The sequence below is a fragment of the Pinus tabuliformis genome, chromosome 2_2 (genome assembly GCF_031772625.1).
Source record: "Pinus tabuliformis cultivar Carrire ecotype Pingquan chromosome 2_2, CPIR1, whole genome shotgun sequence".
Taxonomy (NCBI): Eukaryota; Viridiplantae; Streptophyta; class Pinopsida; order Pinales; family Pinaceae; genus Pinus; species Pinus tabuliformis.
In genome coordinates this window covers 625,787,031-625,814,762 of record NC_142300.1, presented here as the reverse complement: position 1 = coordinate 625,814,762, position 27,732 = coordinate 625,787,031, and the positions used below count along the sequence as shown (strand labels likewise).

At 38.8% G+C, this 27,732-nt stretch overlaps 1 protein-coding gene across 1 annotated transcript; it reads left to right on the top strand.

The window, feature by feature from the left end:
• LOC149194196 (peroxisomal OPC-8:0-CoA ligase 1-like) lies at positions 1-27,732 on the top strand. Its single transcript, XM_089407576.1, has 7 exons — positions 1-67; positions 24,559-24,704; positions 24,789-24,856; positions 26,468-26,570; positions 26,688-26,802; positions 27,039-27,208; positions 27,541-27,732. The coding sequence occupies exons 1-7, from the start codon at positions 1-3 to the stop codon at positions 27,730-27,732; spliced, it is 861 nt and encodes a 286-aa protein (XP_089263702.1).

The window sequence follows — 27,732 nt, the reverse complement described above, 5'->3', positions numbered from 1 at the left end:
ATGGTCATGTCCTATAATTCTCTGTCTGGTTCGAGTCTTGAGCGTGGGTCTAGTAATCTTTATACAGGTCATGCTCTGTTTGTCACTAAGTTTTTCAGTTGTGTCTGGGAGTTTGCCAATTCTCAATGTCACCCCTGCGTGGGTGTTCTGCATCCGTCTCGGCCCCTGCGTGGGTGTTTTGCATCAGTCTCGGCCCCTGCGTGGGCACTATCAAAGTTAAACTCTGTTTTTGAGGTAGTTTTGGGGCAGCAAATGCTCAGAGCATGAATTTCTCAGCTGCTTCCCATAGAGTCATAGTTGGCCATGGAAAACTTGTTTCTCTGCTTGTAATTTATTCATGTATATAATATAATACCCTAGCGTAGTTTTATGGAGAAAAAAAAATAATAATTGGACGACTTCGCTGGCAGCGTTTTTTCTCAATTCAACAGTTGCTCTATGGTGCAAGGGGATAGTGATGGTACTTGCGCTAGCCTTAGAATCAAGACTTTGACCTCAATTTCCAGTTTGTCTTGTATTACCAATTAGAGAATGATTACAGCTTTGTGGGGGATGATTGCAAGCTAATAAAGGATAATTATTAACCTTATTTATAGGCCATTAGGTCCAGCATAACAGTATAACTAGAGTATGCCAAGTAACCCAAGTGCGATAGAATAATGAAAGTGTGACACTTAAGTGTAACTAGTGCGACAAAATGGTTTATAACAGATAGAGATAACAAACAAACCTATGAAAGAGGTATCGTGGCAGGCATATGATTGTTATGTTGCATTATTATTGCCAATGTTCTCTCTACGTAATTTCTTATGATGATATTGGGTGAATGTAATGTGAATATGTTGATAATGTTTTAAAATACATTTATCTACAGTTGTAACAAACCCGAGTTAAAATTTCATGTAATAAAAGTTTAAAAAAGGAAAAATAAGACCATTGTTAAGGGACACTTATTCCAAGTTGGATGTTGGGAAAAAGATTCTAGTGGGCATCACTTGATATGTTTATGGATATATGGAAATTTGCAACGGCAATGGCTAAGACTTTGAAAAGAAAAAGAGGCATTAATTGAAATTTTATTTATGAAAATAATTGAAATTAGGATAAATGGAAGGTGAAGGGTCACAGGTTGCATATGAGGAGGAAAATGAAGGAAAATAATGGAAAATTGAAGAAATTAGAGGCCTCATCAATAAAAATACCTCAAATCATCAATTGGTATCTTATGTCAGTTAGTGTTAGAATTTCTCTCAAAGAGGATAAAGCACCAAGAGGAGAAATAAAGTAAGCAAGCAAGGAAAGGAAAGGAAAAGAAAGGAAAGGAAAGGAAAAGAAAGGAAAAGCAAGGAAAGGAAAGGAAAAGCAAAGAAGGACAAGGAAAGAAAAGGAAGGCAAGGATCAAGCATATTCAGCAGGAATACTTGCAGGTAATAGGTTGCATGTATGACTTCCTGGCTGGTTTTGACATGCATGGTATGTGCATGTCAATATTCGGTTCTTTTGTTGTCATTGGCATGACTTTTTCCGGGTTTCGATAGTGAATTTTTGCCTAGCCTTTCCATTTCTAAATATTCATGTTGTGATGAAAATCTTTATCGGTTTGATCTTTAGATTACTGGATCGTTTCATAATCTTGGGTGAGGTGGTCTTAGGAAAATTCCTAAAGGCCTAGGAATCCCTTGATGGTAATGGCAGGATACACATTAAATCCTGAGGGTGGAGACGAGAAAATTCCTCAAGGACAGTGAAGGAATTTGGAGGCATCCAAGCTCGGTTTGATTTTGTTATCTCGGGACCAGTTTAGGTTAGATCACGATGTGGTGAGGGTGGAGGTGGTTTAACCTATGGATTCCCTTGGTTGTTTTTGGATTGGTTTATCCCATGAGATCCAAGATTCATACTTGGAATATGGCACGGGGGTGATTAGCTGAATGAAAGATCTGGTTCAACCAATCTATGCTTGGGTGGTTCATGGAAGTCTCAAACCTAGTTGGCTTTTTCCTATGTTTAATAAAAGTTAAGTTTATCTTGCTTTGATGAGTAAATGTACTTTTTATTATATGGATTTAATGGTTGCTCTCTCATTATTATTTATCTGGTTATATGTTGGTTATAAGCATGGTTATATGATAGATCTCAGTGATGGCTCTATTCAAGTTTTTACTTATAACTGAATGAATAATGGATGTAAGACCTAATTGATGTTATGACAGCTAATGTGAGAAGGTAGAGAGCCTTATTTTTAAATCTTAGATAATTTTTCAGTCCATTATGTTCATACTTGCATTCATGACCTATAGGTTTCATATCTACCAAGTGTTTAACAAAATGTCAGTCCCGGTTCCAATTTTTGGTTTAAAAGCATTGTCTTCATATCTTTTATGAGTTCTGGAAGTTTCATAGTTTTCTAGGAAGAGGCTAAGCCCCAACCCTGGAAAATAGCCCCAGCCCTAATTCTCGCAGTCGATGGAATAGCACTAACCACCTTCAATAATAATTTTGTGATTTCCTTTGACTGGATGTCCTCCCCGATAACCATTTTGGCATCCTTGTGCGCTATGATAGTTTTATGCTGCCTCACTCAGAAGGGAATTATAGTGTTAGGATGAACATGGTTATGCGCTTGAGTAGTCGATGAAGGTGGGTTGATCGACAATGAATTTTGAATAGCGGAAATATTACCAATCTCAATGTCCTTAATTTCATTATCTAAACCTTCATGTGAAAGCCTACGACTCGATGGTCTATGTTTGTCAAGGACTCTTCACACGTAGGAAAAATATTATCCGAATTGGGGCTATCACCACCGTAGTCCACCTCATTGAATATAATTCTGGAGGTGAGACTTAAAAGGCAACCAAAGCAACTAACATAAACTTTGAGAATTGTGTATATGAGTCACATGTGTCCCACCCCTGCTAATCAGAAACTAATTTGCGGCGACTTGATATTGACTTCTGGCCATCGATGAGCCCACAATTTAGGAATTTGATTTGATGGGGACATCATCTGTCAAGCCTAAGATAGAGTTGATGACCCCTGAAAAAAGTGAAGAACCCTATGTGGAGACAACCCTCACTAACTTTAAAAACTCCAATCGTAGGTGTTATGAAAAATAAGTTAAAAAAAAAAAATACTTTGAATATATTAATAAGAATTAAATTTATTTTTTTTCCGAAGGTGGTAAAATCTATCAACTCAGGTGTCAAACCAACAGTGAGGACAGCCATCTCTGGCTGCTATCCGCGAATGCTGGGTTTGACTCATCACTGTTAAATAGGAAAACCACGCCACCTGGCATAACCCTACTGGTGGTCCGTAATCGGGAGCAGGCTCTCACTCCTGCCAGATGCCTCTGGGTCTTGGGCCGTTAACCTGTTTCCTTACGTCCGAGGAAGACGAGCTCTTAGCCAAGCAGAAGCAGTTTTACGGCATACTCCAGGCCGATATTAATAAGAATTAATTATATAAATGTGTGAGAGAAAAAATAAAATTTAGATATTTTATATTAAAAAAGAAATCCATGTATTTAAAGAATTCTTGACCCAAAAAATTCCGAATAATTTCATAATTGAATAATCAAATAATCAAATAGATTTTAACTTTTTATTCAATAAAATTATTTAAAATTTTATTTAATAAGGATTACATAGTAACTATACTCTTACAAGATTAAATATAGCTTAATTAAATTCAAAAACAGTGAATATAAAAATAAAACAATTAATAAAATATTGTATTGTTGAAAACCATCACAAAAAATAAGAAATATGATTAATTAATATTGTTTATATTCATATACACTTTAGAATATATGTTTATTTTTTGTATATTTGTTTTATTCTTTATTGATATATATAATTTTTTATAAGTAAATTTATTAAAATATGTTTTTAATATAATAATATGTGATTTTAAATTGAAAATATCGAGAAAAATTATAAGTTATGAAAATGGAAATAATAGAAAAAAATTAAAAAAAGAAATAAAACTAAATACAAAAAATTAGTAACTAATAGAAATGAAAGTTATTAAACAACCCATAATAAAACCTCAACCAATCACTTTACAAATAAATAATTTAAATAATAATAAGCAACAAATTTATTTGGTCAAAGACAAACTAATATGTACAGAAAGGCAAAACAAAAAACAAATTAATATATAATCAAAGGCAAAACTAAATATGTTATATCATGCCTACCACACAAGTATAGATAAGATAATTATATTTATGTCCAACTAATGACCACAAAGTAGGTCAAAAGGATTATTGAGTACACTGATGTATATACAAAGCGGGAGAACCAAACGGTTTCCTATAAAAGATACAATGCATGAAGTAAATCTACATCTGGCCCTAGCGAAGAAGATCCAGGAACTAATAGGTTTGAGGATCAGACCCATCTCTCCTAACATTTGAGGCTGAATGAATAACACTGAAGAAACTCAACAAAGCCTGTTGGCCCGATGAAGAGCCAATGACAAGTGCAGACTATCCACTGAATCGTTTCCTGGGGGGTTCACACGCTACTGAATGGTGGAGGACCTAGTCCGTCTCCCAGGAACAAATCTGAGACGAAATTGTTGTTGAGATCTCGTGTGGCAGGGTGAGGTCCCACGGATCCTCACCGATCTAGAGTTTGGATACGTATTGGCATCAACCAATCTCTTGGTGCCCCTGTTTGAAGGTAGTACCATCAAAAATGTCATGATCCTCTGTGTGGGGTCTGGTTTGATGGGAGGCTGAAGAATATGCGCTCGGAACCTAAGAACCTCCTGCATATATAGGGTCAAACATCTTTGATCGGGATACGTGAAAAAGTCGGCAAGGGTCTGAGAATCTCTGAACAAGCAACGGAACCTTCCTATGATATCGTAGTATACAAGGCATCCAAGAATGAAATGCACCTCGGTCTCCACTTCCTATAAATGACATACCTGGCAAAGTCTGTCTAGTCTATCCACTTGGTGGTCCGTCTCTACCCGAAGTCTATGAGAACCTACTCTGAACTGGCCTAGAGGAATGTGAAGAGCATGAATCCAATGGTGAAACATATACTGGGGTCAGACAATGAGCCCATCTCTCAACTCCAAGAAGTGGTCAACATAGAAGGCCATCTTTGGGCGCAACCCTCTTGGAGGATTGACCTAAGGGCCTGGACAAACTGTTTGTAGATGTCCTCCCTAATGATCTTGTTTAGCTCCTATCTAGTAGGTAAAAGATGACCAGGAGTATTTAAGGAATATCAGAAAGGAGGGAGATGATCCAACTGAATTCCCACTGACTCTAAGAGATTTGAAACTCTTGCAAACCAACATCTCACTTAGCCCGAGGGAGTAGAATGGGCAATAGTCTTAAAAGAGCAATATGCCAAGTAAGGATATATGTCCCTACTCTTTATGGAGTCTTCCAAGCCCTAGACATGATGCAAGAATGAAACCAATCTGAAGATCGTCTCAAGCTGATAGGGCTGAGCTCCAAACTCTGCAAGGATGATGTGCTGTGACACTGTCAGTTTTCCCCTAATGATGTGACAGAGAAGAAGAATCTGGACTCTCTCAATTGAAGCCCAGTCTGACTCAAGTAAAGACGGTCCCCAAATCTTTCATCCATATAGAACAGTGGGACAAATCAAGGTGTCCATGAGGCTCATCTTGGACGAAATGTCCTGGAAGTGATGTCGAAAGCATTGTCTCTTAAGAATGGCTAAGGATCCATATCCTTTGTTGATTCGAGACTGAAGCGCTGGTCGCAAACTAAAGCGGGGACCTAAGAATTACACCCCCAAGTATGTATATGTGTTGGTGATCTCAATCTCCTCCCCTCTTAATAGAAAGGGAAGATTTGAGGTTTTCTTCACCCCATTGAAGATCATAACCTTGGTTTTACCCAAGTTGACCGTTAACTGTCGATGATCACAAAATAGAGCTAAGGCATCCAATGGCCTTTGTAATCCTTCTGGGGATGAGGAGAGGAGGACCACATCGTCAGCAAAGAGTAGAATAGATATCAGAACCTGGTGAAGAAGGAAGCCATCAGTGTCCTACATATGCTCATGTAGAAATGCTTCCAACTCTTCAATATTGATCCCAAACAAGGTAGGGGGCAATGGACAACCCTGTTTGACCCCAATAGTGCTTCGAATGATATCAAACATCCCATGGGTTGCGTGAAGAGGACCAATAATAGACTCATATAGGCACATAATAATGGTCAATATGGTTGCAAAGATGCCAATATCTTTGAGTCTCTGGAACAAGGCCTCCCCTAGAACAGAGTCAAAAGCTTTCGGAAAATCTATGAAACAACAGTAGACTTTTGAAGAGAAGTGTTGTGCCTCCTCAATCACGGCTCGAAGGGTGAAGATGTGGTCAATGGTCTGATGAACCAATCAAAAACCTGCCTATCCCCTAGCTCTGAGTTGTCTCTACTCAAGGTCACTGGAGAGCTTCTTATGTAGAACAGTAGCATACAACTTCGAGAATGTATGACCCAGCATGATTGTTATGTAGTTATTGGGATTTGAGCTGGAACCTAATTTTTGGATCAGATGGATGATGTGGTGTGACCATGTCAGTGGAAAACCTTCATGGGCAACATGGTTGAAGAGATCAACCAAGTAGCTAACCAAAGCATGGAAACCGTGCTCAAAGAACTCTTCTTGGTAGCCTTCCTCATCGACTACTTTGTTGTTGTTCATCACCCAAATGGCCTCTCTAATATCGTTGTCTGAGAATAGATAACAAGAAGAGGGTGGGGAGTTAACATGAATTTGGGCCTACCCGGGAATATCATAAAGGTTGGAAGTGTGAGAGAACAAGGATGTAGGGTCAAGGTCAGGTGGAAAAGGGGAGCATCGAGGAAGGATAGTACGCTAGAATTGTTTAGGGGAGTGGGCAAGGAGAGCAGAAAGTTCTTGCCTTCTATGAGGGATAAAGAGTCGTTTCTTATGACGAAGGAGATGAAGATAAGAAGCTTTGAGGTTAGAGTAGAAGGGTTGGCAGTGGGTGAAAGCATATCAAAGTTCTCGACGTAGAGTCTTGCATTCATTATTGTACCATTTGTTCATGGGGCGAGATCCAACTTTAAGGGAGATGGAAGTGGAATGAGTGAAGTGGAGGAAGGATTTGAGTGCTGCTTCCCAAATGGCAGCTGAAAGACAGGTGTATTTAGTGGAAGCAGAATCAAGCAAGGAGAACTGGGTCTTCGATGGGAGCATCTTGCGTAGGGTAGAGGAGAAGATGTCAGGGTCTCCTTCGTAAAATCGGAAGGTAGTTTGGGGTGGGCCCCGAGAGGAGGGATGGGGTGGAAGGGGAGGGTCAAACCGAAGAGAGAAGGAAATAAGTGCATGATCAGCAAGGGGGATGGGAGAGGCTGAGAAATGGTGAATAAAAGGGAGCAAATTATGGCTAGCGAGTACATAATCAACTACACTCGCACCCCCGCCATATAGCCATCTAGAATCATTTAGAATCAACAACACCTGGGATTCCCCCAACTGCAATAGATGCTTACCATAAACTGTAATGGGCCATAAAGCATCATATGACATCCGGTGAAGCCCTACTCAATCTGGATCTATCCCCTGGGTACAAAACACATCCTCTGATCGGTCATGGAGAAGGATCTGGAGATCTCTAGTGCAAGCATTGAAGTCACCTAGGAGGGTGACTTCCCCAACAACACAATACCGGGTGATGTTAGTGTACAAGTTTATAAAGGGGTCCCCATTTGAGCCATTATGGACATCAAATGGTGAAGAGGTTGGGGGGAATAACAAACTGCAATGTGGATGTCCTTCGGAGGAGAGACTTTGACGCTAATTTGAATCCACATAAACCTGGTAAACTCATCTTCTACTACCAAAGATACCCTATTCTAAAATGAGTCACTAGCCAAACAAGCAACTCCACCTGATCCTTTGACCCCTCCTCAGCTCCTCGTCTCCTTCCTGCAAACTGAGATCCAATGGTAAGCTGCAATATCTGGCAGGGGTCAAACAGGGCTCGCATGAGTCTCGGTCACGAAGAGGATGTTCGTTGATTCAAGAGCATCATACAAGAGTCTCGACGATGACCAAAAAGATCCATTACCATTCCAACAACAGATAGAAATTCCTGTACCCCGTCGTCTCTCCAAGTGAGTCTGTCATTTGGAACCTCCAGTTTGGGGTTCCCACCCAGGTGGGAAAGTGTCCCGAATGACTACCCGAAGATTCCTAATAACTGCCCATTTCCTTGCCTGTCGTGCTGCCATAACTTGTTCTCTGGATTGTTTAAGCTCCACAACCTGTGCTCGAGTGAGGTCCTCGTCCAAGAAAATCATGTTAGGAAGAGAAAACAACTTTTGCTTAGCCCTGAGGGCGTGGAGTCGATCAGATGTAGTTTGAAACCTAAGGAATAGAGTGGAGTCATAGCCTAGCCACGCTCTATCCAAAGCTATATCGGGGAGGCTAAGGGTGTCCTGAAGGAACCTAGCCCCCACTTCCATAGGATTCAAAGAGGGGTGGGGTAAGGGGGGACCTCTCACCTTGAGATTCAATTCTCTTGCATGTCTGTTGCGTTCTTCCACAAGTTTTGCTTGCATCACCTCCTCAACTGCTGCAAGAGGGGTAGGAGTTTTATCCTTCCCTCGAACCACCTGTACCCAAGAATTAATGTGTGTCTCCATTTCTTGTTTGAAGGTGGCTTGTTGGGATCAGATTTCTTCTTGCTTGCTTTTAAGGTCAATAATTTTTGCATGCAGTGCACCATTTGGAGGATGGAGAATTTCCTGCTCTTTAGTTTCATGTAACATCTTCTTAAGGGATAAATTATCCCCCTCCACCTCTAAAACTCTAGCAGAGAGGGTGCTATTTATGAACGGGGCTTCTTGTTTTCAGTTTCAAGAAATTCCATTTTCCACAACGTTTGTTTTACCAAGGCTATCGAAAATGAGAAATCGGACTCCAGGCTGACTACCACTTGCTCTCGCTGGTTTTCAACAGCTGATAATTCAACAAGGCTAAACATGTCATCTTGGCACAACTCGTCTTGTTGCAAAGATCCAATCCCTGGATTTGAAACCCAGTCTTTTGTCTCTGTATGTTTTGCAACAGTAAAATTCATCAAAGAATTTAGAGAAAACCTTTCTACAACCATCTTGATACTAGAGTCACTGCCAAATTTGGTGGGCAGATTTTTTCAAACACTTGACGTGCATCCTCGAGTTGCCTATTCTGTTTCAGTAATCTGCCCTGCTCCTCACTGCTGCTTTGTTGTTGGTAACCTCTGCCTGCTCGAGGAAGTCTGCCTGTCACTGCCTGCCTGGTATCCACTACTTAGTATCTGTTGCCTCTATCTGCTATGCTATACGTTGTCTCTGTCTGATATGCTATCCGTTGCCTCTGTCTTCTATGCTATCCGTTGCCCTATCTACTATCTCACTGCACAAATCACACGAAAAAATGAAATTTCGTTCTACTTTTAAAACTCAATCTCTCACGCAGCAACTAGCAAACATGAGATCTGATTTCTCTGTGTTACACTGGAAACCCCTTTTTCTTGCTCTTCAGTGCCATCTTCTTCAGTGAATAAGTAATATCATGCCTACCACATATATAATAAACACAATTTAAATATTTATATTTTTAATAATTATAAATAGAAATAAATTTTATGAGAGATTTTTCGGCGAAAATCACATGAAATACCATTTGTCGACGCATTTCGAACAAACCAGTGTGGTTCATCCTCAGGACAAGTTGACGAAACAGATCCAGCTTAGCATGTTAAATAGTCTGAGCAGAGCCTCCAACGGTTAACTTGACCAACGGCTAATTTTGACTTTTTGGACCGAGGTCAATTTTGACTTTTTGGACCGAGGTCAATTTTTTTTTAATAATTTAATGGAAATTAGTTATATTCAGTGACTAATCTCTTAAAATATATATAAAATAATAGTTATTTAAAAAGGTATTATTAAATAATTAAAATTATAAGTTATTTAATATTTAAATGGAAATTAGTTACATAAACTACCTTTCTTATAATATATGAATAAATTATATGTATATATAAAAATATATAAATTAATATTAATAGGTTGTTAAGAAACAAGTTAGTTAGAATTAATAAATATAATGGAACGAAAATTAAATTAAAAAAAATGTATAAGAAATGAAAATAAAAAATATTAATAAAAATTAATTAAGAAAGTAGATAGTTATAAAAGGTATTAATAATATAAAAATAATAAAAATAAAAATAAAAATAAAGTAATTAAGAAAGTAGATGATTATAACAATAATAATACATTAATTAAGAAAGTAGATGGTTAAAAAAAAAGGGCGGAAAAACTCACTAGGAAGAGAGTGTTGGGACCCAACATCTACTGACTTTCCAACCATCCTCTCTATTGAGATTGCTTGGCCTCTTTTCAATCTCAAGCACTTCCCTAAATTTCCGATGATGGAAGTGCGAAACCTTAGCAATAACACTAGCCTCCTAATACAAACATGATGGTTGGTTTTCTCAGCATGTTCAGCTAAAGCGGAAGACTTAGCTCTCCTATGGTTAAGGTCCGCTGCGTGCTCACTAATCCTTTGATTAAGGGATCGACCAGTCTCCCTATTAATAAAATTAATTTAAATATTTTTTTTTTAATAATACTAGCAATTGTCCCAAAATGTACAAAGAGAGGCCGATAGGATTATTAAAAGGAAGAAACCTCTATAAATAGGCAAACATATATAAAGCTCACTAGTGACGAAGGCAATAACCACGATGACCTTTCTGTACCAGTAGATTTGATATTAAAAGAACAAAACCAAAACCAAACCATTCATATTTAAATAAAAAGTAAATTACAGCGTTTTACATGGTAATTGAAAAGCGGCGAAATTTGTGATTTGCAAATATTAAAACAAATCACTTACATTGCTGGTTGACACTACAATTAAAACATTAACTAATTGTAAGATGCTTTTCCTAAACATTATTGTTATTATTTTTAATAAAATTCATTTAATAAAAATAATTTATTTAATTATAGAAATTAATATTATTAAAATTTTGAAACTCATTTTAAATTCATATATTCTTGTATAACCAACTTGTATATAAAATATTTTTTTTAATAAGTAATTGATTTTAAAATTAATATATTTATTACTGATTTAGCCTTATATAAACCCACGATAGAAACTTCGCCTCGTCTATAGATGAACCAAAAAATAGTCTTGTGCAAATGGATATCTTTGTGTAGAAGGATGAATTTGGACCTTAGATTGTATTCTTTGAAGTTCAAACCCTTGCAAGGCTCAGAAAGGGTCCATAGAAGTCTATTAAAAGAGAGCGAAATAAGGGATTTCTACATCTGGGTGGAAACAATATCCCTCTACAATTGGTTTTTTCTACCGAGATATGGTATCTATTGAACAGTTGTATTTGTAATTTACAAGAAGTTTCATGGGGTTGTTTATGGTTATTTTAATTTTGACTTAAAAATACACGCATATATTTCCTTCCATTTTCTTATGCAAAAAGGCAAATACAACATGTTGGAAAGAAATTATGTGCTCGAAAGAAAATTGTATTCTAGGAGCTTTAATTTCATTTCTTGGAAGTTGGAAACATATTTTGAAAATTTAAATCCAGGAGCTTGAACTTCATATATTGGAATCATATTATTAGTTGAAGAGCAAATAAGATACAGAAATTTGAGAGTAGCCCACTGAAGTTGAAATGGCCCTTACAGAGTTCATGTTCGATTCCCCAAGGATAGAGTTCCGAACACATTACAAGGATCTATCAAACTGAACTTAATAAATATCATAAAGGTAACCTTAACATGACTTGATCAAGAAGGATGTCCAGAGATCACTATCATTATAATTTTATATAGAAGGAAACCATTAACAATTTAAAATCGAAAACTTCAATATTATAAATAGCGATGGATAAGAGAAATTTGCAAAGGACAAATGAATCTGGAAAATACAAATTTGCAACTCCATGGGATACCTGGTTAACTATGTGGACGAGCCGAAGACAAAAAGAACCATGTGTGTCATGATTTCATACAATATCTTTCAACTTGGATAAAAAAACCAAAATATGGCTTCTTATCAATTGTAATCTTGACATTATTGGACATGGTAAATTGATATTGGAATTGGATGTTTGTCCATATCTGCAAATTTCTAAGCAATTGAGAGTATTAGAATACATATTAATAGCAGTGTGCAACCCATTGTGAGCGTCTGGAGCATCTTCCAAAGCTGAACATCCAAATGATATAAAACTCAAGTATGTGAATGTGACGAAAGGCTAAAATGCTGACATGTTTTTGTTGTTTAATGTAGAAGGAATCTTGCCATTTGGGCTCTAGAGCCCAACCTGCATTTAACCAACGAAAAACACAGAGCAGTGGACCATGTACTCGATTTTTTTTTGTTCATACCACAGAGAACTGTTCTATCAAGTACGCGAACCCCTGTTCTGGGGTATACTGCATTCAATGGAAAAACAACGCATCTCAACTACCTGCTTAACCATTCAGGGAACAGAAAATGCACCGTGTTGTTGATGCCTTAAATTTAGTAGACCTTGGCCATACTATGTTATGAAGTATGGCTCTGCTGGCTATCAGATTATTTTAGGATTGTGATTTTGGACACCAAGGTTTAGATTATTTCTTTATTATGGTGGTTGTAATGAATGAATTTATATTCCATTCATTCTTACTGCATTTGGATAAATGCCCTTACTATTTTTTCAATAGGTTGTTGTAAACATCGACCTATCTAAAGTGAGAAACGTTTTTCTTTATAAAAATAGTTGTTGGTTGATTCATAAAACCCAAAACAAAGAGCAGTGGACCACGTACTTGAATACTTTCTGTTCATACAACAGAGAACAGTTCTATTAAGTATGCAAACCCTTGTTCTGGGGTATACTGCAGGCAATGTAAACGCAACTCAGTTCCATACATGGGTTACAAGTTTACTCTAAGGCATGGCCATTGAGAAACCTCAATTTGTAAATTAATATAAGTCCCATCACCCTATTTATTGTCCCTAAATTTTTTAATGAAATTAGATTTGAACTGAGTACAAATCCCATCTCGTCACCTCACTTCTTCTACCTAAACTCTTTAGTGAATCTAGAGTCTATCTGCATAGCAAAACTGTGTTCTTGGCAGTAAATATTTCCCTACATTATTGGATAGAGAATATGCAGATCACCTTGACAAGAATGGAACATTCAGGATACCGAAACAAGGTGGTTGAGGAGGCCTGAAGCCTCAAGGTATCTAGCCATCCAAGTATTTTGAGATTAGAATGTTTAGGTGGTTCAATCTTCGTATGGGTTCAGCAGCAAAAGATAGACTATGTAGCACTGACCTTACAAATGCACGTTGTGTAGTTTGCTGGGAGATGCATAACGGTTAGGCATGTTATGTGGATTTGCAAACTTGCCAAAACATTTTGGGTCTGGATTGCCGCATAGTACAGGGGTGTCTTTTTCTCTCGTTCACATAGGAAAAGAATTTTTTTTGGGGATCAAATGAATGAGTTGACAAATAGTAGTGGGTGAAAGGTGATAAGATTGATTGGCAATGTGCATACTGAATATGTGCTCAGAATTATCCCACAACTAAATGTTTGTTCATCCTCAACTCTTTAGGGCCCAACATGTGCCAAAAAGAACAATCTCAAAAGATTGCATGTCAGCCAAAAATGGCTTGACTTAAAATATAACAAGAGAACAGATACAATTGACATTGAAGCATTGAATTTAAATGGATTTTTATGCAGGGAGGCTAGTGAAGATATAATAATGTTTCAAAGCCATTGATCAAATATTGTGAATGATGGATGAAGATAAGACCTCTATAAACCACATCTGTTGGGACATGAACAAGGCCAAGGATGCCATTTCAGTAACATATAGAGGAAAGGAAGAGTAATGCATGTGGGATCGTTGATTACAGGTAGCAACTTCAATTACAGAAGCCATTGCATCCAGTTTAGGCTTCGTCATTGCATGGAATTGATTCTAATTTTTTGGTTGATTTTGAACATTTTATTTATTATTTAGTTTAGAAATTTTATTGTAGTTGTTCTCAAGTTTTTGTCATGTGGCAAGCTGGCTCTTGCACTTTGGCTCTCCAAGTCGTTGCCAAATCTGAATCATGTGATGTTGTTGTGGGGTTTGAATGATCCATAGTAATCTATATCTACCATAAACAATTGCAAAAAAGCAAAATCATCCTGACATCACTTGTAATCATAGACTCTGACTGTATTAGTAACTATCACATGCCAGATCACGTAATTACAGAAAACCATCTTTAAGCATCTTCAACCCAAATGTCTATAGGTCTTGTGTGAATTTTATGATAGGTGCAACAAAATATATAAGAGTTCAGTTTTGCAACAGTTAACGGAGGATTTAATCCCATTAAAACCTCCGTTAATCCCATGCTGGGATGTGGCCGTAATGCAATAATCATTCTGGTTTCAGAAACAAAATGGCTAAAAGCATGTTGAATTCAGCAAGAAAACTGATTATTCTGTACATAATTTGCTATATGACCTACCTATTTACAATGCTACACATATCCTTTCTATTTATTTACATGGCTGGAACGTAATAGATCTCTGACATTTTCCAGATTAGGCCTGCATGCATGCACGCTGAGAACATTATTTACTGTACAAATTGTAGATACCCATCATATCACACTTTGACAGTTACAGCCAGTCAAGCAAACGATGGGGTTTTCCTGCATATATTCTCCTCTTAGTCCACATCAATAGTGCAGAGATCTGCCATAGAGAGGTCCCAGGTTCGCCTCAAGCAGTTTGATAGACATTACAAAGTTACAGATGCCCGAAGTATCACTCACCAAATAGTTGATGATCTCTTTAGAAATGGAATTATTTACATGTCGAACATGCAAGAGATGGTTGCAGAACTATTTCAGACCAAGTGTTTAGCCATAAAATACCAAAATGCATATATGTATACTACAAGGAAAAGGAAAACGCCCAACCTATTTACTGATTACATTCACAGTCATACAAAACTCTGTGGAGAATATAACCACTGTAAACTATAAAGAGAAATTTAAACACTGTAATTCCATGATTTGCATAAATAGATCTTAACAAAACGAGAACAAAACAACAGAGTTTGGTCCAGAGCTAAAATGCTCAACATCCATAATAATCTGAAGACCCTGAAGTCGACAGGGACAAGTCACTCTAGACATGGAGATGTGTTTGTTAAGATATAACTAAACATATATACAATGAAAGTATTTGTTGGCTTCTAAACATATGTACAATAAAAGCATTCTATTATGTAGAGATGTAATTGAGAATGAGCAGCTAATCATATATGCATGATGGGCCATGGCATCGGCAACACCAATTAGTGTTTATTGTGGTGCCATATTGTGCGAGTTGTTCCTGCAATTGATGGCGCATTTGCCTGTGTGCATCCCTTTCATGGATGTGAATTGTTATCTTAAGTATTTTCCTTATTTTCTTTAACAACTTAATGGCTGGGCGCAAACGGTAAAGTGGCATTGATTGTTGTGGCAGGATCCTTGTCTACATATCTTGTAGCGTAAGTTCTTGTTGCTGAATTTCTTCGCAACACTCATACAACCTTCGTAGGTAGCATGTATTCATACCTGTTGCCATCCAAAAAGGAAACATTGTAAGTGACAATGAATATGTTTGACGATTTTGTTTGAATATTCAAAATAAATTAACGATCCCAAACGAGTATAAAATCATATGAAACTAAATGTAATAGCAAGCAAATCTATGTGAAACTTCGTTATGTAGTGAGTGGTGTTTACCATGTGGGTAATTCTGGAAGACAGGTTGTACGATTGGTTAAAGTGTATTATCCTGAATAGATTTTGATGCAAGGAATGATTCCTCTTGCTGTCTACACTTAAGATATGGATTCTTGTGCATTTGTGCAATGCGGGAGAATGGGAATGCTGGATTGATGTGTATGTCTGCTAGTGACCGCACTCTTGAAATTGCAGTGAATGTTAGCCCTTGTCGTTCTCTGGTGCCGATGTCCACTGTTGCTTTGTCTAATGTCATTCCTTGTGACTTGTGTATCGTTAAAGCCCATGCCATTTGAAGTGGTATCTGACGGCGTGTACCCCTTGTGATGGGAGGAATGGGTACATATGTTGGGTGTGAAATGTCCCACGGTGTTCCTCTGTATTGTCGAAAGTCAACAATCACAAAGGATGGTAATGTTGGGGGCTTTGAGTCAATTGAATAAAATATTGAGATGACCTTCCCAAGCGCGCCATGGACAAGGCCTGCATGTACCCATAAGTTGCTGGTGAGCATAACTTTTTGTTCACTGCATAAGAGCACCTTTGCAGGCAGGTGCTCATCTTCTGTTGTAGTAGGAGTTTTTTGCCTTTGCTGTTCCGCAGAGCAAAGTGCTATTAGGATGTTCAATTTTTTGAGCATTTTCTTATTATGCAAGACAATTGCGTTGTTTGTTGCGAATAGGTGCATGGACTCGTCGAATGTGCATTTCTCTTCATGTGTAAGATATGAACTTGTTCTTGAAATTAGGTGTTGCCAATCTTCAAGTGTAGATATTCCATTCCTAAGATTTGCAAGTATTTGCCGGAAAGCAACCTGGGACGGGCTAGCTCCTTGTTGACAGAAAACGGTTGAAAGTGTTATGAATATGTCGAAGCTGCGCCAAAGTGCAGTGCCACGTGATGTCCCAGCGTATAAAGGAATGTCTTTTACAGGTGGTAGTTGGCCTAAATCTCCGACAAGGATAATTGAACGATTACCAAATGGTGCATTCCGATGAAGAGGGAATGCCTCTCTTAGACGATCGTCAATGCGAGAAAGCATTTTTGGACCAATGAAGCTCATTTCATCAATGAGGATGTATTCTACATGACGGAGTTGCTCTTGCAGGTGTAGGAGCGGCTAGCCTTCGAGAGGATGCATTGTCTGGATAGGGATACGAAGGGCAGAGTGAATTGTGAGGGCATTTATGTTGAAAGCTGCAACGCCGGTTGGTGCAAGTAACAATAAAGGGTTTTTGTTGGCTGGCGAGTTTTCGACAAATGCTTGGTGCAGACATTTAATCAAATGGGGTTTTCCTGTGCCAGCTGTTCCTTGTACGATGATTTTGCGTGGGGATTTTGGCGAAGGTGTTTCGAAGTGTGAAAAAACAGTGGTGAAAGCCATGCTTTGGGTAGGGGATAATGTATGATCATGGGGAGGTTGGAAAATGAATGATGTTGGTTTTGAATGGTTGAGCGGTTGAATTCAATGAAATTGATGGCAGTTTCTTGCAAGGGGGGAGGGACAGTATTTTGTGACCAAGTGTGGTTGACATCGAAGTCACAGTAGCCAATCATGTCGAGGTCATCAATTGCAATATTGTAACCTGGGTGTAGTTGAGAGAGGATTTTCCATTCATTCATCTGCATGGAATCAAGGGGGGTGTCTGGGGTAGGTCGATCTTCAGTAGGTGGGCTTTTTTCGGGTTCTCGATGGACATGCCATGGTGTATATGCAACTTTTTTTTGTTCCCAGTGTGCAATAATTTCTGCATCAGTTGAACCGATATCATCAGGGAGTGTTCGAAAGGGGAAATACAAGAATAATTCACTCCAGCAGAAGGTGGCATAAGAAGGATTAGTAGAGGAAGGAATGACATTGTAATGGGGCAAGACATGTACAATCATTGGGGGGGATATGTGTTTCCAGTGGTTTCTTCTCCGCTGGGCAGAATATGACCACGAGCGAGCAGCTTCAAGGAGGGGCAGTGGTTCTAGTGAGGCAGGCCTGTTCATATATGCAACGATAAAGTTTGGTGTCGAACCAAGATTTTCAGTGTCTTGCGAAACACGTTTGAAAACAGCCCTGTTGACATTCAAAGAACGGAATGTACGGCTACAAAGAGAGAGAGGTAGCTTTTGTAACATATGGCATATTTCTTGTGCACCAATGTCTCTATCTGCAATGGTTTCTGTAAGGAGTTTTCGGATGACACCACCAGTAGGTGCTTCTGGAAGGGCACTTTGTGATAGCCGCGATAACATTTGACGGTAGCTCTCGGATCTTGTCTCCGCTTTTGTTGCATACTTTGAAATATATTTCAATACAGCATGGCGAGAAAGTACTGGTTGGCAATCAACATTTTCTCTCCAAATAGAGAGTAGATTGGCGTTGTGAATATTCAATCTTTCATCATTGCGAGCAGGAACGTAGGTTTTATGACCCTTACCATCAATGAAAAGTGAAGAAGTGGACTTCAATTCCCACGGTACTCCATATCGACAGCTGAGTACATTGTCTTTCTTACGAAGACAAGAAGATTCATGACACTTTGTATGATGTTGAACGCAGTTGATGAGCTCTGTGTAGTCTTCAAACTGATTGGACGTGAATATTGTTGTTGTGTCAAGGAGACACGGGTTATGAATTGTTGACTGGTGAAGCAGAATAGTTCGGTGTTCTGCTGGACGTGGATTCCAAGCAGTTACGTAGTGGTCGAAATATTGTTGTGCATTAGCAACTTCTAATGCATTGTCTCAATCAAGTGTGTCCATGGCTGGTGCATTTTGTAGCCAGAGGAAGCCATGAATGTGTGCGGATCCTCTATGTTGCCATTCGTATCTGAATATAACATGAAGGGCACATTTAGTTAACACATGTATATGCAATGTATAAAATTGCTATAGAGGGAAATGGATATTGAATAATACCTGCACCAGTAGTCGGTTGCATGGAGGCCTTTTTGAAGGATTTCTTCAAGGAAAATTGTAAATCTACAATGCATATATTGGGCTGTTAGATGTGGGTTTGTAATTATGTTTTGGATTTTCCATTGGAAGGGGTTGACTGAATTGGAAGGAACACTGGTGGGCATGATCGTGTGCAAGTCATGCCATTTAGTATCAGCTGCACTAAGGGTGAAGAAGAATGTTGAGCTTCCTATTTGCGTGATCATGTCAGTCAGCTCAGATCGGCGTTTGTTCCAGAAAGACAGTGTTCCTCGTAGAGCTGACCCGAACCTCATTATTTGCTCTGGCAATCTTGAATCCGGAGAGGCATGAAGACACTGGCGTAGGTCTAATACCGCTGTTGGCAAGTTGTTCTCAATGTACTTCTTCACGAAAACACTGGCTGTTGCTTGGCTACGATGGCACATTAGAATGTTGTAAAGATAGTAGCGGAATCTTGGGTGTTGGCCAAAGCGGTTGTCATGGTAGTGCAGCAAGTGCAAAGCATATTCATGCATTTCAACTTTTGTAAGTCTTGATTGCATGATCATTGCGATGCCTGAAGGGAAGAGTGTGGGGAATGCCATGGCAAGGAGGCCGATGGTGTTGTATTCATTTATAGCAGTTAAAGATATTGGAGGCCAATCGATAGAGCTTGTTGAACTTGAATGGGTCAAGTGCAAATAGTTACAAATGTGGTCACGCTCAGTACATGAATTTGGGAGGACTGGAACGAAAGAAGAGGGTTGGATTTCTAATGGAGGTAGCATGACATCAGGATTATAAGTGGAATCAGTAGTGGTTTGATGGGGTTCAAAAGAGGAGGTGGTTACATTGTGGAGAAGAGAAGAAATGTCTGTAGGGAGATCTGGCAGCGTATAAATTGCAGATGAATTCAATTGAACATCACGGTAGTAAGGGTCATATTTTATTTTGTATTTAAGGGCTGCAAGGACACGTGATTTGAAAACGTAGAATTCCTAAGCCTTTTCAGATGGATTTTGCCTTTTCACAATGAGGATGTCTAAGTCAGAGAGCATCCGGGGTAAGTATTTGGCAATAGTGGTGATGTCTTGAGGGAAGCTAATTGTATGGCCACTATATTTGTATTGACCACCACGGGAATGAGTGACTTGTAGAATGGGGTTGACACGTGCGATGAGCATTTCTTCAACTTGTGTTAATTGGTGAAGGACACAGGGTTGTTCTCCAGGGTCCATGTTGTTTAGTGCAGAAAAATGATTGGTAGATTTAGATGATGCACAATGAAAACAAGAGAGTCTACCGTGGAAGAGCTTTGTTTTCATTCCTGGGTATGCTTCCTTGCATATTGTGCAAACATGCAAGGTAGAAAGTCCATCAATCCTTTCTCGGAAGCGACAATGTTCTTCGTTAAGGGGAGGGTTATATTGGATATGATGAATGTGTGGTGGGTTGGTTTGTATAGGTGGGAGAGCATTTGAGGTGGGAAGGGATGTAGAGGGAGTAGTAGGGTTGTTGTGGTGTTCATAAAGTAGTCGACGGCGTGCATTTATTTGGTCCTTTTGTTGTGCATAAAGAATACGTCGCTGCTTGTTTTTGGCCGCAATTTGATTGTTTGGTGGCATATCTAAACAAGTACTAGTAATAGTTGTTAGTTTTCGTAAACAAGTAGTGCATGTTTGGTATCTCATTTTTTTGGGTGCACATCCATTGTGAAATTAAAACATTATATTTTGAACATAGATTTTTTTTTTTTTTTTTTCAACATCGGTGAAGGTAGGTAGATTAGGTAGAAGGGAAAACATGCAATTAGGAATGCTATGAAATCATATGTTATTTCAGCATCTATCATTGAGAGGTGAGAAACAAGAGTAAAAATATTATGTTCCCTTCTTCTTCAAGTTTTTTTTGTTTGACATGTTTGAGCGATAAAATGAATAGCTTAGCAAGCAAGGGATCAATAAATAGTATGTAGACAATGAACGAGAAACATATGTAGTGACCCTTTACAAATGTTGATATCTATATTATGGAAAATGTAAATGACAAACATACATATGTTGGAATGACTGGAAGAGAGTATTTTCACTGGAAACTACAGGTTGCATCATAATAACATGGGTGTGTAATTTACAACAAGATGAGACAATTAGGTGTGTGGAAATGTTTGTTTATGTACAAACAGGCGTGGTAGATGAAGCCCTAAGAAAAAGGTCAAAGGCGGCGAACAATAGGTCGTTTTGAAGCGGACAGTGCTTGAATGTCAGTGAGTGATTCCTTGCATGCAGAGGCATATTGAATTTCTTCTGAATTGATCAGTATTGGTTGCAAGCGTTGAACACCGTTGAAGTAATCTGTTTTAATGGAAAGTGTTAGCTGGAAGCGGTGCCCTGAAATCCGGCCACAAATTTCCTGTAGATCAGTTGGTTCGATAGAAAGTAGGAATAGGTCTTTTGCCGTGATGCCCATGAGCTCGTTCCCTGCATCATTGAAAACTGTGACGTTTTGTAGATTCCCGGTGTGGTCATGTAGCTCAATTTTAAGTTTGTAACGGTAGTCACATTCTGGGAAGTCACCGTTACATTTTGTACAATGCCAAAGATTGTTAGAATGCTCCACAACCTTCTTCATGCATTGTTTTCCATTGAAATCTAATGGACATGCTAGAAAGTAGAAGTCGTCCATATGAAGAGCAGTAATTGTTGCTCGAACAGAAACCCAGATTGCTTTATCAGAGGGCTGCATGCCAGCAATTTCATGAAACGTCTTTCGTGGTAGGGCACGTTTCGAAGCAACACCATAGTTTCTGCTCAAAGATGGAGAAGAAGAGCTATAGCTGGTTTCACGGAACCATGCATGTAGTTGGTGAGTTTCGTCAACTTGTGGATTTATTGTGAGAGTGCTCGTTGGTATCGTCCCTATTGTGGTGCCATTAAATTCAGACACGCGACCTCCTTTGATTGCAAGAATTGGTGGGTTGTCGAAAGAGTAGAATTCAGAAAGATTCTGTCCTATATAGTCACAGTGGTCTCCCCATAATGTTACATCAATGCTAAAACCCGACTTGTCCTTTAGTATGAGTGTTTTCCTTAATGTTTCACTTCCATCTTTTCGTCGAATTGTTGATGCAGGTGACGTGGAGGTAACAACACCAATGACATCCACATTTGTATTTGGAGTTGCACTTTTTACTTCAGCAATAGTCTTGAAGTGAAAACTTTGGTAAGGAAACATTGGATCATCTGTGGGACATGGATTGATAGTGGAAGCAGCAAACAAATAAATCTCCCATTTGTTATTGAGGTGGTTGTAGTTTGGATTTGCTTCTCTCACTGTGCCATTTGAGACAATGTATAGTTGCCCAACCTGAATTAGATTGTAAAGAGATTTGACCAATTCAGCAAATGCAGAAAGGTGGATCTCTTCCTTATCACGGTTGATAAGGTCAAATCCGAAAACTTTTCCTGAGCCTTGCACATTGTTGTACGCCTTCAATGATGTCTTTGCAGATGCCCTACCTTGGATTGACCAATATTTCCGGTAAGGGTTGAGTGTCGTGAATGGAATTGTTGTAGTTATTGCTGTAGTTGGTGGAGTAACTACAGAGGGCAAGGTATCTTCAGCTGATGAAGAGCTAAATTGGGCTGAACCCACCTGTGCATGTTGCAACATCGATGTGTCCTTCATCAACGCTGCTGAGCGCTTGAAAACTTCAAGCTCAACAACTCGGATGGACCTTATGTAAACAAGTAAGAAATGAATTAATGAAGATTCCATTTTCCTTCTTTTGATGCAAAAAATGTCTAGGCGGGAAAAAGTAAAAGAGGGTGATTTCAAATGGTGGGCCTTACGAGGAGTTTCGGAGCACTGTGCAAGCTGCTTTTTTGAGCAGAATTAATGAGCCAATTTAGATGTCTCAAGAGACAACTTGTGGGCCATATGCGGATGGTAGCAAAGTCTTATGTTGATGTGTTCCATCAGATAGAGTAATGTGGAAGTGAGAGGATGTTGTTTTCAATGAGGTAACAGAACCGACATCGATTATCTGAAGTAGTGGTTGAATCTCGGCGCAACCATTCAACAATAGAGGAATGGCATTCGTTGTCAAGTTTGTCTCCATAATAGAACAGGAGGTTTCTTTTTCCCATGATAGGAGTACCTGCAATTCATCAATTTCACCACAATACAAAATTCTAGTCAAAGAAGATATGACATGAATGCGGAATCTAATCTAACAAGGATAACTATTGATGGTGAAACAATAATAAGGGCACAACCTACACGGGGGCGAGAATAGCCTCTCATAATAGCCACCCAAGGTAGTCCACGTTAATAAAATGCTTGTTATTTGATTCAGGGACAAGCTACATATTGTTCAAATTCGGAAGCACCTCAAGCGGATCAAAGATGCTTATAGTCTTACAGTACCGTCAAAACATCAATGAAATAGGAACATTTCCCAGCCAATCCTAATACTGATCCTACACATTAAGAGATGTGGGTCAATCGAGGCATTTGCCATGTATTTCGCTCACTTACTGGACTCCTTATGGCTTTGTAATAATATATGATATATTAACTATTCTGTGAACAAGGCACAATTTTTTTTTCTTTAATATGCTATATTCGGGTGTACGCACTGTGCTTGTGCATTTTTGCACATTTTAGGTATGTTGAATAGCAGCCATTGCATATAGCGAACACGCTATTGAAACACCATGTATAGCTATTGAATCTGAAAGTTCACACATTTGTTCAGTCCAGGCATATAGAAGAACTATATGGGGCCAAGCTGATGTTTGTAATAAGAGCTATCTGGGTCCTCCCTCTTGTCAGAAACAGGACCCTGAAAACAACGGCCAGACCATAACAACAATTAGATTCCATCAGTCACACAACAGTGGCCAGATTGCAGACTATCATGGGCAGTTTCTATTTATTTGCAGCTTGACCAACCCATCTAAATGCAACGATCTGGAAAAGAGGAGTAATTCAATTCCCATTTTCTTTTTGTACAAAGTTAAAAAGAGGCAAATGGAGTATGATGTGAAAGGGGAAAGGATGTGGGCAGTTTCAATATAATTTTAGCCTTACCAACTTATGTAATTTCATGCACTGAAACGAAGGGCTTTCGATGACCTCGCCTCCTACCTATCCTTAGGTGTGGACAATGAAAATTTGCTCTAAAAATGTGTGCTCACACCATGTTTTGTCTATTGGTATTGTTAGTATGTCAGTTTCTTATGCACCACACATGCATAATTCAGAGTAGAATGACATATGTTGAAGAGAAATAGGGAGGAGCCTCAGCCCAATAAATAGATAGATCATGAGAACTTGCCCCTACTACGGACTGTGTTCTCCTTGGAAACCAGCAGATGTTGATGTTGGAGACATGTTCACCACAGAGGAAATTAGGGGTGAGTGCTTAACAATTGCGCTGACACAACAGGTGTTAAGTGAGGATGATAAAAAAACCATAAGCAGCAAGTGCTGAACTCCCCATGCACAATGAGACAATGGGTGCATAGTAAACAATTTGTATACCTAGAAGTGCACACCTTATGCTATTGTAAAGTTGTAAGAGCATATGTTTTGTAGCCACAACAATTATCTTTCAAACAGGAAGGGTATTCTTCAGTCAATGAATCTATGCTTCCACAAAGTGGTGCATGAAGGCACTATGATAGCTCCCAAATCACAACTTAAATATGATGTCATAACAGGTCTCTTATGTAGATTAATTTTTCCCAAAAACAATATATGAAGGTTTCAACTTCTCCATGCAGGATATTTTGGAAATGTTGAAGCTACTGAGTTAACTTTAGACTTGGAAGGATGGCTGAAAATTGGGGATCTATGTTACATCGGCGAGGAAGGCTTCTTTTTTGTTGTGGACAAAATAAAGGAGTTGATCAAGTACAAAGTATTTCAGGTACATAGCATTTCAAGGACCTTTTTTATAGTAAATGGAAACCCAAAATATTGATCTTCTCAGAGAAGACTTATATTTTGTCAGGTTGCTCCAGCGGAATTAGAGGAGTTGCTCCTCTCGAACCTAGATATTACTAATGCTGCTGTTATTCTGTGAGTGCCATGAATTCTAGAGCCCATTTTCAACAGGGTTGCTTTAGAATTCGTAAAAGAAATTCAATCCAAAGCACAGAGAGATTCAGATGCAAGTAGAGACAGTGTTCTACATGTATTCCATGTTGGAGTCGCTTTTGTGGATGAGAGTACAGCATTACTAGTTGATTCTCATGAAGCTTGTCAGTTGATTGAAGAGATCAAGTTCATTGTTTCTGGTAAAGCAAATCCAGGAGAGCAAACACATATTGTCCCAATTGAAAGCATCTAGTCTGATTCTGCAGATTCCAAAGAAAAGCTGTTGGATTTGTTAGGAAGTGTGCATGACACAACTGGAAAGGAAGATCTGCTAGGTTACCTTAGAATGCAAGTTTTACAGAAGGTAATTCTAGAAATGCCATACATTCCCCATCTTTACAAGTACTACAAGCTGAGGACCTTCCACTACGTCTCGAATCTTAGCCACTTCTGATATATTTTCAAAATTTCCTGCAGGTTGCTGTTGAACATGGCTATAGCAAGTTGGTATTAGGACTCTGCACATCAAGGATTGCAACACATGTGGTTGCCTCAACGGTAAAGGTATGGAGACTGTCTATTCTCTATGAATTAATGCTAAGCTTGTGTAGTTATGTTTTGTTATGTATCCTTTGTATGGATGACCTAATATTGTAGAGAATCACCAGCTTCCAAAACCCACTTCAACAAAGATGAACCTTGAAGTTGGCTCATATTGTAGGAGATCTCAGTTTTATTTTATCTTGTGTTAGAACTTAGAAGCATGAATATTAGTGCTTTTGATCTGCTAGGAGAGTGTGGTGATTGAATAAGGATCACGAGTTTTGTTGTTTACAGTGGGATTATAATTCTGACAAAGTTGTGGCTAGAAAGCTTATAAGAGTTACTTCTAGGCTTGTCCTCAAAGAGATGGTGGTCTGATTGGATTGTAACAGTCTTTCGTGATAACTATTCTATGTGCTCCTGGATCTCATCCTGTCACATCAAACTTGCTTTAATGCTTTCTGGTATTCTACCAAGGCAATGCTCCAATCAAAATGGGAAGCGGTGTTGACATATTGTTTCGAGATCATGCATTCTTGCCTCCTTTATTCATTGAGAATGTGAATCTCTATGATTCCCTACATTTGCTTTGTTTCATAAGTGTAGCCTAATTATATCCATTGCTTCTAATAAAGAATGTAAATGGTAGACCAATATTTCGCTTCTAATAACAATGTAAATGGTAGACCAATTGTTATTAGAAGCGAAATATCTAATATATTTTTATTAATATATATGATATCAACTTATATCAATATTAGTTGGATGCATTGTTGGATTCTCAACTTGGTGATCTGATATACTTCCCAAGTTCCCACTTGTTGATCTGATATGCTTTCAAATGTCTATATGCAGCTAGATTTACCACTTGTTTAGCTAGCAAATATTTTTCAAGTTTTAGTTAGAATTGAACACTTGGGCTGGTAGCCCAGACGACCTTTGAAACATTAGCTGATGTCCTTTTTCGTTTTCAAATTAAGCCAAAGATTCTTGCAGAGATGCTATTTATTTAAGCATGAAACTCTCTTCCTTCTAGGGTGTGTGTGGTAGGTATCCTGATCATGAAGCAGGTCAAATATCAATGGCATTTGTTGTGAAGAAGTCAAACAACAATTTCTGCGAAGAGGACATCATAAATTTTGTTGCAAAACATGTAAATGGAGCACTTGAGTTTCTATATGTTTCCTTACTCTGTCTCAACCTAAACTTTGTTTTCTTTTGTTGAATATGTTAATTTCCAAGAGAAAATATATGCTATGGTTGAGTGCAGGTTTCACCATACAAGAAGATACGTCGAGTAGCATTTGTCAATTCAATTCCCAAGTCCCCCACGGGCAAAATCTTAAGAAAAGATTTGATTCATCAGGCTCTGTCCACCTCCAGAAGTGACTCCCACAGTCAAACCATTAATCTCATGCATAACAAGATTATATGGAAACATGATGAAATAATAATTGATTAGTCCAGAGGCTCTAGATGATGATTAGTCTAGCTCAAGGCGTGGCTCGATCGATGGTTTGCTTTGCGCACTGAGATCGTGAACGAGGATCTCAGCCTGATATAACCCTATCCTTTGTAATACGAAACGCGATGGGATAAGAACTTTGAATTGCGGCTGCAGACCTTAGTAGGAAACGATCCCGACAAAACCTCTCCCTGGTGTTTAATGGAAGTAATAGGCTTATAGGGCTTTACTCACGGTCAATGGAGGATCAACCGGAGGAGAAAATTGATGGGTTTTTCTCAGAAACTCTGGAGGATTTGAAGACATCATGCACTGTTCATAAAATGGTAAGTGAAAATTAAACAGGACTGAGAGTCAATGGAGGATCAACCGGAGGAGAAAATTGATGGGTTTTTCTCAGAAACTCTGGAGGATTTGAAGACATCATGCACTGTTCATAAAATGGTAAGTGAAAATTAAACAGGACTGAGAGAGCTTCAAAATTAAAGAGGACTGAGAGAGACGATGACCTGACCTGGAAGAAATGATGTTGTGCAGATGTTTTCTAAACAACAGCTCCGACTCGATTTCCAGCTCCGTTACCCGCTCGTGAGATTGTCAAACCAGGCTCCTCTGTCAGTTTGAACAGTGCTATACTCTGTGAGATTGATCCAAGAAGGCTGCCGGTAGTTTGATCCAAGAAGGCTCCCGGTCATGGAAGCACGGAAACCGCAGAACAGTTGATCGTGCATCAGAACAGCTGTGCACCGCAAAACAGGGACCGCATAACTGGGTAGCTACCAAACTGACAGAAGGTACCATACCGCATCTTTCTCCGAAAACAGAATGCGCCATTACTATTGGAGCTTAA

Excerpts from the sequence above, each read along its gene's own strand:
- LOC149194196 (XM_089407576.1), top strand. The coding sequence starts at position 1 with ATGGTCATGTCCTATAATTCTCTGTCTGGTTCGAGTCTTGAGCGTGGG. Across the intron at positions 68-24,558 it reads GTCTAGTAATCTTTATACAG|GATATTTTGGAAATGTTGAA; the intron begins GTCATGCTCTGT and ends TTCTCCATGCAG. Across the intron at positions 24,857-26,467 it reads ACTAATGCTGCTGTTATTCT|GTATCCTGATCATGAAGCAG; the intron begins GTGAGTGCCATG and ends TGTGTGTGGTAG.